Genomic DNA, 13,113 nt, shown 5'->3' with positions numbered 1-13,113 from the left:
CTTTGCAAGTCTTGTACTTTTCAAATGAATGCGACATAATTTTGGTCAAACGAGTCTCATATAGGGACTACGACCACGTAACGGGACCTAAGTTAGCGGCGCCATCAATGACGATTTTGTCGGGTCGCTACAGGTAATGTAACAACCCGACTTTTTCCGTCACTATCGTTACTTGTCCGTTAAATATTTAACGGTGATTACTTAGAACTTTATGTGTTTATTTGATTTAAATGCATACATGATCCTAGTGGATTACTTAAATTAATATTTATATTAATTGATGAACTTGTTTCGGATAGCGGAATACTTAGAAAACGATACGATTAAGTTAATCGCCTAGAAAGCTTTTCAGTTTACGGAACTCAGAAAAACGATAAAATAATTATTTTTAATAATTATTGAATTTATGAAAAACTTATTTAATTTATTATTTATTTAGTAAATTAAACCCGGTGAATTCGTTTCAACGACTAGTTAACGTTCCGGAGATCCGGTACGGCTAACGGCACTCAAAACGGACCACGTGCGTACAAGAAAATAACGAAACGAATGGTATTTCACTTTTAATAATTATTTTAAGTAATTATTATGTTTTAAACATACTTTCAATTTGTTAGAATTTATAAAGATTAAGAACGCGAGAAATTAACGTTTATCGATCCGGTTTGCGTTTACGGCTAACGACACTTAGTGGATACACTTATGGAATTTATCTAGCAACATTTTAGAACCCATGGACTCCCTTTTTACAGCCCTTTGGCTGAAATTCCCATAAGCCCACCCTTTTGGTCTTTTAATTTGGCCCAAGCTTGTGTTTAAGGCCCTAAACCTAATCCTTATGAGCCCTAACTTAGAAAAATACATTCATTCCTTCTCCATACCCTAAAGCCACGAAAATTTGCAGCTCCCCTTGCCTCTCCCATCGTCGATCATCATCATGCACATAATCCCCATCAATTTTGCTCGTTTGCTCTTGCAATCAACACGAACGTTGTTGCTTTTATCGTCCTCTACGCGTTGATATAAGTTAATTGTTCTCTAGAGTTATAATTGATAACCCTAATCTTATTAGATCTAATTTTTGTTTAATTACATAGTGTAATCAAGTCTAGTGCTCAATTAATGGTGTCTTGTGTTATTGTTTATCGTTTAATTGCTCGATTGATGATGTTTGCATGAAAAACGAATTTGTTTCTTATTGATCTGATTTAATTGACATGAGATCTGATCTTTTAATATGTTTAAATAGAAAGATATCAAAAAGATATTAATTTTAGACTCCGATTTTGCGTGATTTCGTTATCGTATGCTCAAGATATGCTTAATCGAAGTTTTCGTTAGGGTTTGCATGATATACGAATTTTCTGAGTTGCATGATTTGTGTTCTAGCTTATATAAAGTGTACTACTGTATTCCTTGTGAAAATTTATGCGATTTAGACTTAAGATTTGCGTCAAAAGGTTATGTAATGCTCCCGTTATGTCAAAACGAAGATTTGATTTTTAAAGTGAGCTGAATCGTTTTTCAAAGTTACATAAAAATTGCTAGAGTGAACTAGGAATTGATTGAGACTTTGATATTCTGTAATATATTATTTTAAGTATTCCTTGACATGTTTCATTTGTATGCGAACTTGCGAGAACGTGATTTTCCATGAGATATATGCTCGTCTAAGTGATGTGTCCGGTTGATGATTAAAAACTGATGAGTCTGTAAAGATTTGCAAAACTGTACAAATTGGCTAAAGCAATGTTTCTGATTATTTTATCACTAAAACTTTGAGATGTTTTGAGATGATTTCAATTGGCCGTTCATCAAAATCTATTTTCTATATTTTATGAAAAATGTTTAAAAACTGACGCGCGGGCAGAAATTTCTGTAATGAGCTATGATTAGACCCTTTCTGATATTGGACTTTTATTTATCGTATGAGGCTTTGGATAGACTTTTTGAAATCAATTTTAAGTGAAGTTATGATCTGGAATTGTTCATGATTTAATGATTTATGTGCTATGAGCTATAGTTGGATCGTACGAATTTCAAAGGCATGCTTTAAGGTGCAAAAGTGCAATATGCTTAATTATGACTTGTAAAGTGATACTTGACCTAGGTTTGACATGTTGACCATGTTTGCATGACCTACTGAGATTTTTGACTTTAGTTGACCACTTTGACCGAGTTGACTTTAGGGTCGACTTTGGTTGACTTTTGTTGACTTGCTTGGATTAGTTGACTTTTACTTGCTTGCTGAGTCAGTCTGAGCACTAGGACTTTGCGTACACTATGGGTTGACATAGTATGACCTATATGTGTATACTTAAGATGACCTATTTGACTAGGTTGCGTTGTTGGTCGAGATTGTTCGACTACAGTACATTTTGCTAAGAAATTACAAGTGCTTTTGCTAAGGTGAGTCTACAGTCCCTTTTTCTTTAACATTTTTGGGATGAGATACATGCTGCTTTTGAAACTATTTCTTAAACTGTTTTTACAACTATATTACATATTAGGCACGAGTAACTTACCAAGAATATACATATGAGTTCAGATTAAAAATCCCTTAGCTTGATTATATTAGTTACTTTGTAAGCTCGAATTATAGGGACGGTACCGTTAGGTTTGACAAACCTCACCGCAACGTTAAACAGGTGCTTATGTAGTTGTTACTCGTACACTTGATCGGTGTATCGCCAGTATAGGGTAAACTAAAGACATGTGCTCTGCTCACGCAAAGGTTAAAGCTTTATAATCAAGTGCTCATGATAAGTGTATATTATTACGAAGCTTTTCAGAAATCTCGTGGCCTAACTTACGAAGGATGTTACTTAAAACATGATGTTTACAAACTTGAAACTAAACATGTTAATGTCTACAAACAGATGAAACGAAAAGAACTTTTTGATGTCACTCACAGTTGAAACTTGACATCTTACAACCAGTTTATTACTTAGCATTTGCTATACACAAACTTTTGAGATTAAACCTTAGCGGTTTATTCCGATAAACGATTTTGAGAAATGAGTTTCAACAAACGATTTATGGAAACTGTTTTATGAATATTTACTCAAACCTGTAGATTCACTCAACTTTATGTTGATCCGTTTTGCATGTTTTATCTCAGGTATTAGTTGCTTCCGCTGTAGAACAATGCTGTTATGTAGAAGTCAAGCCAAGCATTGGGACCAGAGTTGATACGCCGTTAGTGGATTCTGACGGGGTATTACACCTTAGCAACTAACCTAGCCTTATATCTATCAATTTCCCCGTTAGACTTATATTTTTTCTTGTAAACCCATTTACACCCTATAGGTTCTCTGTTGGGAGTTAAATCTGTGACAATCCAAGTACCATTTCTATGTAATGCTTCCATTTCAGAATTCATTGCATCAACCCATTTAGGATCTTTACAAGCCTCCCAATAAGTGTTAGGCTCAACATTCTTATTCAAAGAAGATACAAAACATTTATTTTCACAAGACAGATTAGCATAACTAACAAACTTATTAAGACTATATTTGACATTATTATTAATAATATAATCACCAAATTTAGAAGGCATATGAGACTTTCTAGTAGACCTTCTTACATTCACAGGAACTTCTTGAGTTGGGTTTTGGTTGTCATTTAAGTTTTGTGATGTGCCCTCAGGGATAGGCTGGTCAGCATTCTGTGTTGCATGTGATAAATCAATTGTAGTGTCCCTTTGAGGACTACTTAGATTTGATCCATCACAGCCATCATAATCAGTACCTTCTTTCCCTTCATCATTGAAATTGGAGAGTTTTGGTTTTCATTAAAAAAGTTGTCAAATTTTTTTAAGTATTTAAATCATTTGAAACATTTGACTCATCAAAAATTTGAACTTTTAACTTGAAAGAGAAAATATTTTCATAAAACTTTACATTTCTTGAGAAACAAAACATTTTCTTATCAAAACTAAACAATTTGTAACCTTTCTTTTGATTTGAATAACCTATTAAAGCACACTTTTCAGACCTTGAACCAAATTTATCTTTTGAATCTAAAATAGTAGCAAAAGTCAAACATCAAAAAACTCTCAAATGGGAAAGACATGGTTTTTTGTTATGCACTAACTCACAGGGACATTTTCCTGACAGAATGGAAGAAGGTAACCTGTTAATCAAATAGGTAGCAGTTAGCAAACATTCACCCCATAAATCCAAAGGAATCCCTCCCTGAAACATAAGAGCTCTTCCAATATTTAGCAAATGCCTTTGTTTCATTTCAGCAATCCCATTTTGTTGAGGTGTGTAAGCACAAGTAGTTTGATGAACAATACTATTTTTATGAACAAATGAATTCATTCTAGAATTTACAAATTCTAACCCATTATCACTTCTCAAAACCTTAAATGTTTTGTTAAACTGAGTTTTAATTAACAAACAAAATCCTTCAACATAATCATAAACTTCATCTTTGGTTTTTAATAAAAAAAAAAAAAAAAAATCCAAACAACCCTTGAAAAATCATCAACAATGGTGAGAAAATATCTAAAACCACCCCTGCTGACAACTTTATATGGACCCCAACCATCTAAATGAATTAATTGACCCACATCAGTAGAATTATGTTACCTCAAAGGAAAGAGTTCTCAAGTCTGTTTATCCTTATGACAAATTTCACAAGGTTCATGACTACTAAACCCTTGCATATTTAAATCACTTTTAAGAACATGTAACACTTGGTCTGCAGGGTGACCAAGTCTGTCATGCCAAACAGTTTTAGATAACAAACAAGTCATACCATTATTAGTAAAACAACTATTACCTTTAGCTACAATTATTGAAAATGTACAAACCATCAAGCTGATTACCAGTCACAACAATTTTCATTGCTTTTAAGTCCTGAATCTAACACTTAGTTTTATCAGAACTCACAAATAAATCATCATCTTTAGCAATATAATAAACTGAAAGTAAACTAACACAATATTCTGGAACAATTATCACATCATGTAAAACAAAGTCTTTAGTTAATCTCAAATCTCTAATTTTACTTATTTTAGCTTTTGTTCCATTTGGATGATTAACAGTAAGATTTAAATCCATAACATCAACAACCTTTTCAAGATTTTCTTCACTACTTGTCATATGCTTATTTGCTCCAGAATCAATTATCCAACCATAATTAATATTTGTTTTTTTTTAATATACTTGATTAGCTTTAAAAAATTTACAAATATTAGAACTAAAATAAACATTTAGATTCATAAAATCACCTGACATATTAGATACATCAGGTGAACCAATCTTTTTGTCATCAAGTAAGCACAACAGTCTTGAAAGTTGTTCATTTGTTATAGAAACATTAGAAGTTGAAGCATTGGAAATGGAAGCATTACCCTCAGAAACAACATTATAAGATTTAGAATTAGTTTGCTGATTAAAAGGTCTTCTTTTAAAATTTGGAAGATAACCAACAACTTCAAAACATTTGTCAACGGTATGATTAGTTAATCCACACTTTGTACATTTAATATTATTATTCCTAGGTGGATAACCTACAATTTCAATTCAGTTTGAACTGTAGATCTTTTATGTTTATTACTAAAGAATGCAGCAGACTCAGTAATAGGTTTTTTATCATTAACACTCCTGTGTGATTCTTCTCTAGACATAATTGAAAAAGCATACTTAACAGAAGGTAATGGATCCCTAAACAATATATTACTTCTAAGATCAACATAAATATCATCAAGACCCTTTAGAAACTGCATTAGCTTTAAGTGAAATTTATGCTCTTGTCTAGATTTTTAGCATCACATTCACAAGTACGTAGTTTACATAAAATATCATATTGTTTCCATAAGGAACTTAATTTATAGTAATACTCAGACACAGAACTACCACCTTGAGTTAAACAATTAATCTTCTAATACAACTTAAACATAACAGAACCATCCACCTTATCATAAGTTTCTTTCAACTCATCCCAAACTACAGAAGCAATCTTTGAATAGATTTGACCATAATAAAGATCATAAGAAATAGAACCCAAAATCCATGATAAAACAACTGCATTACATCTTTCCCATTGATTTGCTAATGTATCATTAGATTCAGGTTTCTTTAACTTTTTATCTATAAAACCCATTTTATTCTTAATTTGTAAAGCTAATTCCATTACACATGCCCAAGATTTATAGTTTTCAGTTCCCTTTAGTTTAAAATTTATTAAAGGTGTACTAGTGATATCACTAGCATGTAAGTACAAAGGGGTCACCAAAATCCAATTTTCATATCATGGTCAAATCACCAGAACCAGATGAATCATCTTTAGTCATGATAAAAAACAATTATACGAACACACACAAGCAAACAGTCGACACATAAAAGAAATAAAAAAGAAAGAACAATAAATCTTAAACAATAGCTGTGTATGAACCAGGATATCACAATTCTCAAGAGAATTATGACCAATGCAAGAATACAGGATTGTCTCTTCTACAAGAAAAACAAGAAAGTTAGAATACAGTAAAATGATAAAGAAGGGTAAGAAGTAACCGAACAATCACAAGTGATTGACGATGCAGCGGAAGACAGACTAGTAACAAGAAGATGATGAACTCCAGAGAACCAGAAGGACACCAAACCCTAACCTCAATTTGTGAAATTAGGGCTTTTAGTACAAAACACCAGATCTGAAGATCTAAAACCAACACAAGTGTATTCGAACCCAACCAGATAACCAGATTCAACAAAATCAGATTAATCACAAAACGAAGAAGCCCTAATTTTTCTTCGAACACCAGAAGATGAAATCGAAGAACAAATCATCACAAACGAACACGTCGCTTTGATACCATGAACAATTGTATAAAGAAACAATCAAGAACACATATCATACACCATAAACCAACATAAACACCTTAACACTTTTATTAAACCATTGAACTATTAAACCACAACTATTATAGAAACTAGAACACCTATTGCCATCAAGATAATTAGCAATATGATTGAATGAATCAAAGAACAGAGAATGACATATAGGGTTTCTTAATCAGACCTGAGAGAACGATGATGATATGTGTGAGATAACTGCACCAGCAGACCCTAAAAGAGATTATATACATCAAACTTTGAGCAAATGATAACCAGGTCCCTGAAGTATCAATAGCTGACAAAAAAACTTGAGCAGCAAGAACCAAAGTTCCAGAAATAGCACTTTGACCACCTGCACATTCTTAACCAACAAAATAACTAACTAAATATAAAAAATCCATAATTTGATCGATACATTTTAATAACGATTTCGACATGATTACCGTAAAAAGGGTGACCAAAAAAACGATATGATTTGAAATAGCCAAGAGATCGGAAGGAAACGATTTCACATCAAACTTCGACGTTGCACAAAATTTATTTACCCAAACGTTACACACCGAGAACAAATCATCTTTACGATCAACCTCAATCGAATCATGCAAATGTTTCGGGTTCACGATTTTGACTAAAGCGAATAACGAACCGGTATTACCCAAACTACTAGAAGTGTTCGCTATCCTCAAGACATCACCAAAAAGACCCGCAATCGTATTAACACTCTAGCTCGAAGCATAAGCAACCGGAATACCCTTTAGCTCCAATCAAGTGAACCGAAAATATTTTCGAGACAAATCTTATTGATGTCTTGTTAGGGTTTGGTTGTTAGTTGTTTGTTGACATTTTGTCCGGCTCTTAATTCTTTAAGTGTTGTTTGCCGGAGTTGTTTTTGTTGTACGTTTCATTGATAGGTCTTTTCATTTTTATGAAAGGTTTTTGGTTTTGTTTTTGGTAAAAAAGTAAATAAATAAATTAGAGTTTTGACTTTCTACTCTAGGATCAGAATGAATGAATATTCAAATATTCAACAGAATTAAATGAATAATTAGTTAGATGAGCTGGACACATTTGACGATACATTCTTAGGTCTACAAGGCCTCCCAAATACTCCCCAATTTTTCATCACGTCACATATATATAAATATATACTCCCTCCGTCCCTAAATTATTGTCCAGTATTCCATTTTGGGATGTCCCAAATTAATTGTCTACTTCCATAAATAGAAAGGAATGGAGATATTTTATTGGTGTATCTGGAGAGAGAAGATATTTCATTGGTGGAGAACTAAAGTTAGTGGGATTTCCTAAAACTGTGTGTTTTTTGTCTGGGGACAATTAATCTGGGACGGAGGGAGTATATATATATATATATATATATATATATATATATATATATATAAATATAATTCTTCAATTAAATACAAATCTTCCTTTATTTCAATCTGTTTATTTTTCTTCATACAATTCATATCATTTCTATCATAAATTGATTGATCGTTGACAAATAAAGAAGTACTCGTACATCCCTTTTCATCTCTGTTCTTTACCAAATTCATCACTGTTTGAAAATTAAATCAAAATCTTGATCCAAGTAAGCATCTTTTTCATCAAAATCTTGATCCAAGTAAGCATCTTTTTCATCTTCTTTAATCTGTTCAATTAATCATGATACATGTATAAGAAAAAAATTTAATCTTGATTACTTTTTTTTCTTTCTTTTTGTTATAGTTTTGACTTGACTAGTTCTATGGATATAACCCACTTGAGAATTATAGTAGATAATCATATTCTTTGGTAGTTGTTGACATTTGTTGGATCTCAAAATTTGTGAATATTTGTTCTCTTGATTTCTATATTTTAGGTTTAACACACTTGAAACTTTTAGTAGATGGTGTTATTCATTGATGGATTTTGACTTTTTGGTAAGGGGTTAATCAGGATTGATAATATTTGATTTTAAAGAAATAGATATAAGTTTTTTTTGGATGTTTGGGTTTTTGAAGCCAGATTAGATTGGTTTATGTATTAGATTAAACCCTATTGGGGACTTTAATAGATTATGTACGCTTGGCTGATTAATTGACTAAATACTCCCTATAAATTTTGTGTTGATAGTTGGTGGTTTATTGATTTTCTTGAACTAATCTGTCCTTTTTTGTTATTTATGTTAAAGGTATTCCGATTCTTGCTATTTTTTTTAATATTAAATCTGATTAATTTATAGTAATATTGTTTAGTATTGCAAGTGAAGATTCTGGTTTGTAGCTATATCAAGTTTGTGAAGCTAATTGAGTTGGTAAATATCGTTTACCGTCAGAAGTGAAGATTCGGGGTGTATAGATACAATATTTGTATCTATTAAAAGTGAAACATGTCTGAAGTGCAAGATTCAGTGGAGATTAAATTTCGTTTAATTGATGGATCAGATATTGGCCCTAAAAGTTTCCCCGTGGCTGCAAGTGTTACTTCCTTAAAGGAAACCATCCTGTCTCAATGGCCTAAAGGTTAGTACGGTTAACCATGTGCTCTGCTTTATAAAACGTTTATATTTTTATATGAATATTAATGCAATCAATGTTTTAACTTAGAGTCTTGTACGTAGCGGTTATTTCATGTAAACTGTCGGTTATTGAATTGTACAAGACTATTAAGCACCTTAACGACTAGGGTTGTCGTTAGAAAATCGTATTTTGAATTATGAAATCTAGGACATACATGAATGTGACCCTTTTATAATAAAGTAAGGTTAGAAGCATGTAAAGTGTTAACTTTAGTATATGTTAGACAGTTGGACTACTTTTGAACTGTTCGACATGTTCCCTTTTTAGCTGCTGTTTATTTTTATTCTACCCATTTGACCTTATCTCATTCTGAATATAATAGAACACAGTTTGATCCATTTCCTCATAATTTTGTTGAAATTGCCCCTTAAAACAGATTAATCTATGACAATAGATGCGAGTCTAAAAAAAAGATGTAGAGCCAGGAATTGGCGAAAACAACATAGAAGCATACACAAGTTACAAAAAAGTTACTAAATTTTATTCTATCCCCTCTCTTCTTCCTAATAAGACTGTCGCGTACGATAGTATTGATAGCTAAACTCTAAATTTGGTCCAATTTCATTTTAACCAACTGAGGGTAAGACTTGGTTACTTTTTTATCAACTATAGTTAAGCCTTAACTCGATGCGCATCTTGCTTTGACGAATCTTACTTCATAAGGTGCATTCATACACATTGAACATGATTAAAACAATTCATGATCAGATGCAACAAGAAACAAAAAATATTTACCTGCTGAATCTGAATGTTGAGTGTTTGTTTCGTGACTAAATGGAAGATTTGTTTATAAATGGTTTTGCAGAGAAGGCGAATGGGCCAAGAACGGTAAAAGATTTAAAAATAATAAGTGGCGGTAAAATATTGGAGAACAACAAAACGGTAGGAGACTGCAGAAGTCCTTTGTATGATGTCCCGGGTGCGGTTACAACCATGCATGTTGTTGTTAGCCAACCACCTCAAGAAAAAGGTTAGCATCTTCCTTCAATAACTATCGCACATATTGCATCGCCATTTATTTTCATTCGATTATTATGCAATTTGCTACTTTGCTTATATTATAAACGTCTTAAAGTAGACCTTTAATGATCACAAAATACTAATTGAGGAGGACTTATGAATTTGAATTAATATTGTTGATATTTGTTTGCTAGATGAAGAGATTATTGTGTACACTAATGGTGTAACAAATTCATAGTTATTGAGTTTGACCCAAAACTTGTGTCTTAACTATGTTTTTTAATTCTAAAGTTTATGCACAATCATGTAATATCGTTTTTTTTTTCTTTTCTTTTACGCTACACTAACATTTTTTTTTTGTTTAATTAATGCTTTTTTTTTAGAAATTCACATGATCTTAATTTGACATTTGTTTGACTATATCATCGTATTCTAGTTCTCAAAATTCCGTGTATCATTTAACAGAAGCGAAAATGAAAAGTGACCAGAAGCAGCCAAGTTGCACGTGTGCAATATTATGAGAAGCTACTCCAAACGCGCATTTATAAGGTTGGTGTTTTAAATCACTAAAAAATAAAAATAGGCTAAAACAATCCACTTTCAGCCCATTTTGATGCTAAAGTAGATATTTTTACTTTTTTTTTTTATAACAGATAATAATAAAAGAACGGTTGAGGTGGAGGTGGTATACATGTTCATAAATGGTTGTCAATGAAGTTTATAAGATTTTAAGCGAATTGGCGAGAAGAAAATATACTTGTTACATATGTCACTACTTTTAATTAATACCCTTTTCGTATTCTGCTCTGGAAAAGGGCGTACATTCGTTTATACATCACATTTCAAGTCATTGTTTTTCTTGGTATTTTGTCAAATTTTGTGAAATCTATTTGGAAAGGTTTAGATTGTTTTTCTTAGCAAAAAATGTTATAATATTTTTTGACTTCTGGGGAACATCCTTTTCTTGTGTTGAAATTGTTAAAAGTGGATGAATTTGTTATAATGTGATTGTGATAGTTTCAGTAATGAAAAAGATTGAGCATAAGGTTTCTTTCATTTACTTCTTTCGATACAGATTATGTAAGTTTTACTTGTATTTGTGACGTGAAGAAGTGTTCACGTCAACCTAACTGGACATGTTTGACTAGTTTAAATATGACCTGTCACATCCATACCATTATTAAGTTATTACAGGGGTTGCCTTTAATTTCTATGCTTTTTCTAAGCACGTTATTTTTTAGGCATGCAATGCAAATACATGCATTTGCTTCTTCTTGAAAGCATGCTTCTTACATAGAGGTGGTAGTTTCGACCCCTTACCTTGACTTGAGTCAATGTCTGTTAAATTCTTTATTTCTGGGTCAAACAGGCGAAAATTTTGAACTTTCCTGAAAAGGCAACATGTCGAATAGCGGGTCAAAAATTGCTTGAAGGTGTTCTCAAATGCATTTGAAGTAATAAAAGAAGTGTGGCGAAACTTAACTGTATTTGAATCACTTGCTAACCCCGCCTTTTTTGCCACATACACAATACTTGCACAATTACACAATACCTATAACAATCATGATATAAAACTCATGTAAATTTTATTCTACCATTTTCATGGCGTCATAATTTTAGTTTGAATTTTATTTTACTATTTTTTTTAAAAAAAGTTTCCTACTTATTGGCCGGAGGTTCATTCGGAAGCAATCTCTTTATCTGTCGAATAGAGAAAGGGATGACTTTCTCTACTTATGAAAGTGTTTCACTCTGGGTGGAGAAATGACTTGTTTTTATTCTCGGATAGGGGAAGGATTGTCTACATCTCACCTCCCTCATACATCACTCATGTGTTATTGGGTTTTGTTGTTGTTGTTGTTGTTGTTGTGACACAATTTTATATAAAGAGCCATTTACTGAAATGGCGTAGTGCTCTATATTTGAGTTCTTGTTTTGACTTCAGTTGTAGTTTCAATTTTAAGTAGCTTTGAAAAAAAAAAAAAAAAAAAAGTTTCAGTTTTAAGTGAAATCTGATTTTAGTTGGTAGGATAATGCCAAGTCTTTGGGTACTTGGATTAGTGTTTGGCTGTTTGCAATTTAGTTTCAGGTTGTAGTGCCTTTGGTGTCCTTTTGGACTCTTGTAATAGATAGAACGCGTAGATGGTTTAGTACTTTCGGTAATCTGAACTGTTGTTTAAAAAAAAAAAAAAAATAGGTGAACTTGGAGATCTAGCAAGATTGTGATGTGTGGGCATGTGTCAGTTGATGTATTTATTGTTGTAGTATCTTGGTTGTGTTGATTTTTTATATGTTAATTTGTTATTGTTAAATAAATTTTTTTCCCCAAAAACATGGATAATTTTTTTCCCCCAAAAACATGGATAATATTAAAATATTTTTTCAAAAAAAATTGAAAAATGTAGAGTTACACGGTTACACCATGTGGCAAAGTGGGCTTACAAACCACTACACATTTGCATAAGCCCAATAATAAGGCTATCTAATTAAAGTAAATCAAAATATATGTCAGTAACTAAATCTCGAATTGAACATAAATTGCACTTTAAACCCCACTTCAATCACTTTAGCATCGCTAGAGTGCTAGACAGTTGAGCCATACATGAAGTTGGAAGCTTTCACAAATTTTCGCATTCACCAACCATTGAAAAACTTTAAATTTTATCCTTTCTACGGCCCAACACTTACAAACGCCATTAAACTCCAATTCATTTCTAGCAAGTCATATCGCCCATAAAAAAGCCGGC

The 13,113-nt window shown here is 32.2% G+C and overlaps 1 protein-coding gene across 4 annotated transcripts; it reads left to right on the top strand.

Annotated features, from left to right (window-relative positions):
• The first annotated feature begins 8,253 nt into the window (after positions 1-8,253).
• Positions 8,254-11,382, top strand: LOC139866529 (membrane-anchored ubiquitin-fold protein 1-like). 4 transcript variants are annotated; one of them, XM_071854785.1, is made up of 5 exons: positions 8,254-8,469; positions 9,163-9,349; positions 10,212-10,376; positions 10,832-10,915; positions 11,020-11,382. In XM_071854785.1, exons 2-4 carry the CDS (start codon positions 9,217-9,219, stop codon positions 10,885-10,887), a joined length of 354 nt encoding a protein of 117 aa, XP_071710886.1. In that variant the 5' UTR covers positions 8,254-8,469; positions 9,163-9,216; the 3' UTR covers positions 10,888-10,915; positions 11,020-11,382. The 4 variants fall into 4 exon arrangements, with proteins under 4 accessions (XP_071710886.1, XP_071710885.1, XP_071710882.1 ...); XM_071854784.1 differs by having other exon boundaries at positions 8,257-8,436; positions 9,083-9,349; positions 11,020-11,381; XM_071854781.1 differs by having other exon boundaries at positions 8,257-8,469; positions 9,083-9,349; positions 11,020-11,381.
• Positions 11,383-13,113: the final 1,731 nt, after the last annotated feature.

Source organism: Rutidosis leptorrhynchoides, chromosome 9, assembly GCF_046630445.1.
Source record: "Rutidosis leptorrhynchoides isolate AG116_Rl617_1_P2 chromosome 9, CSIRO_AGI_Rlap_v1, whole genome shotgun sequence".
Lineage (NCBI taxonomy): Eukaryota > Viridiplantae > Streptophyta > Magnoliopsida > Asterales > Asteraceae > Rutidosis > Rutidosis leptorrhynchoides.
Note: the sequence above shows the minus strand (reverse complement) of the source record. Positions and strands in the feature narration are given on the sequence as shown.

Excerpts from the sequence above, each read along its gene's own strand:
- LOC139866529 (XM_071854785.1), top strand. The coding sequence starts at position 9,217 with ATGTCTGAAGTGCAAGATTCAGTGGAGATTAAATTTCGTTTAATTGAT. Across the intron at positions 9,350-10,211 it reads CCTGTCTCAATGGCCTAAAG|AGAAGGCGAATGGGCCAAGA; the intron begins GTTAGTACGGTT and ends ATGGTTTTGCAG. Across the intron at positions 10,377-10,831 it reads CCAACCACCTCAAGAAAAAG|AAGCGAAAATGAAAAGTGAC; the intron begins GTTAGCATCTTC and ends ATCATTTAACAG.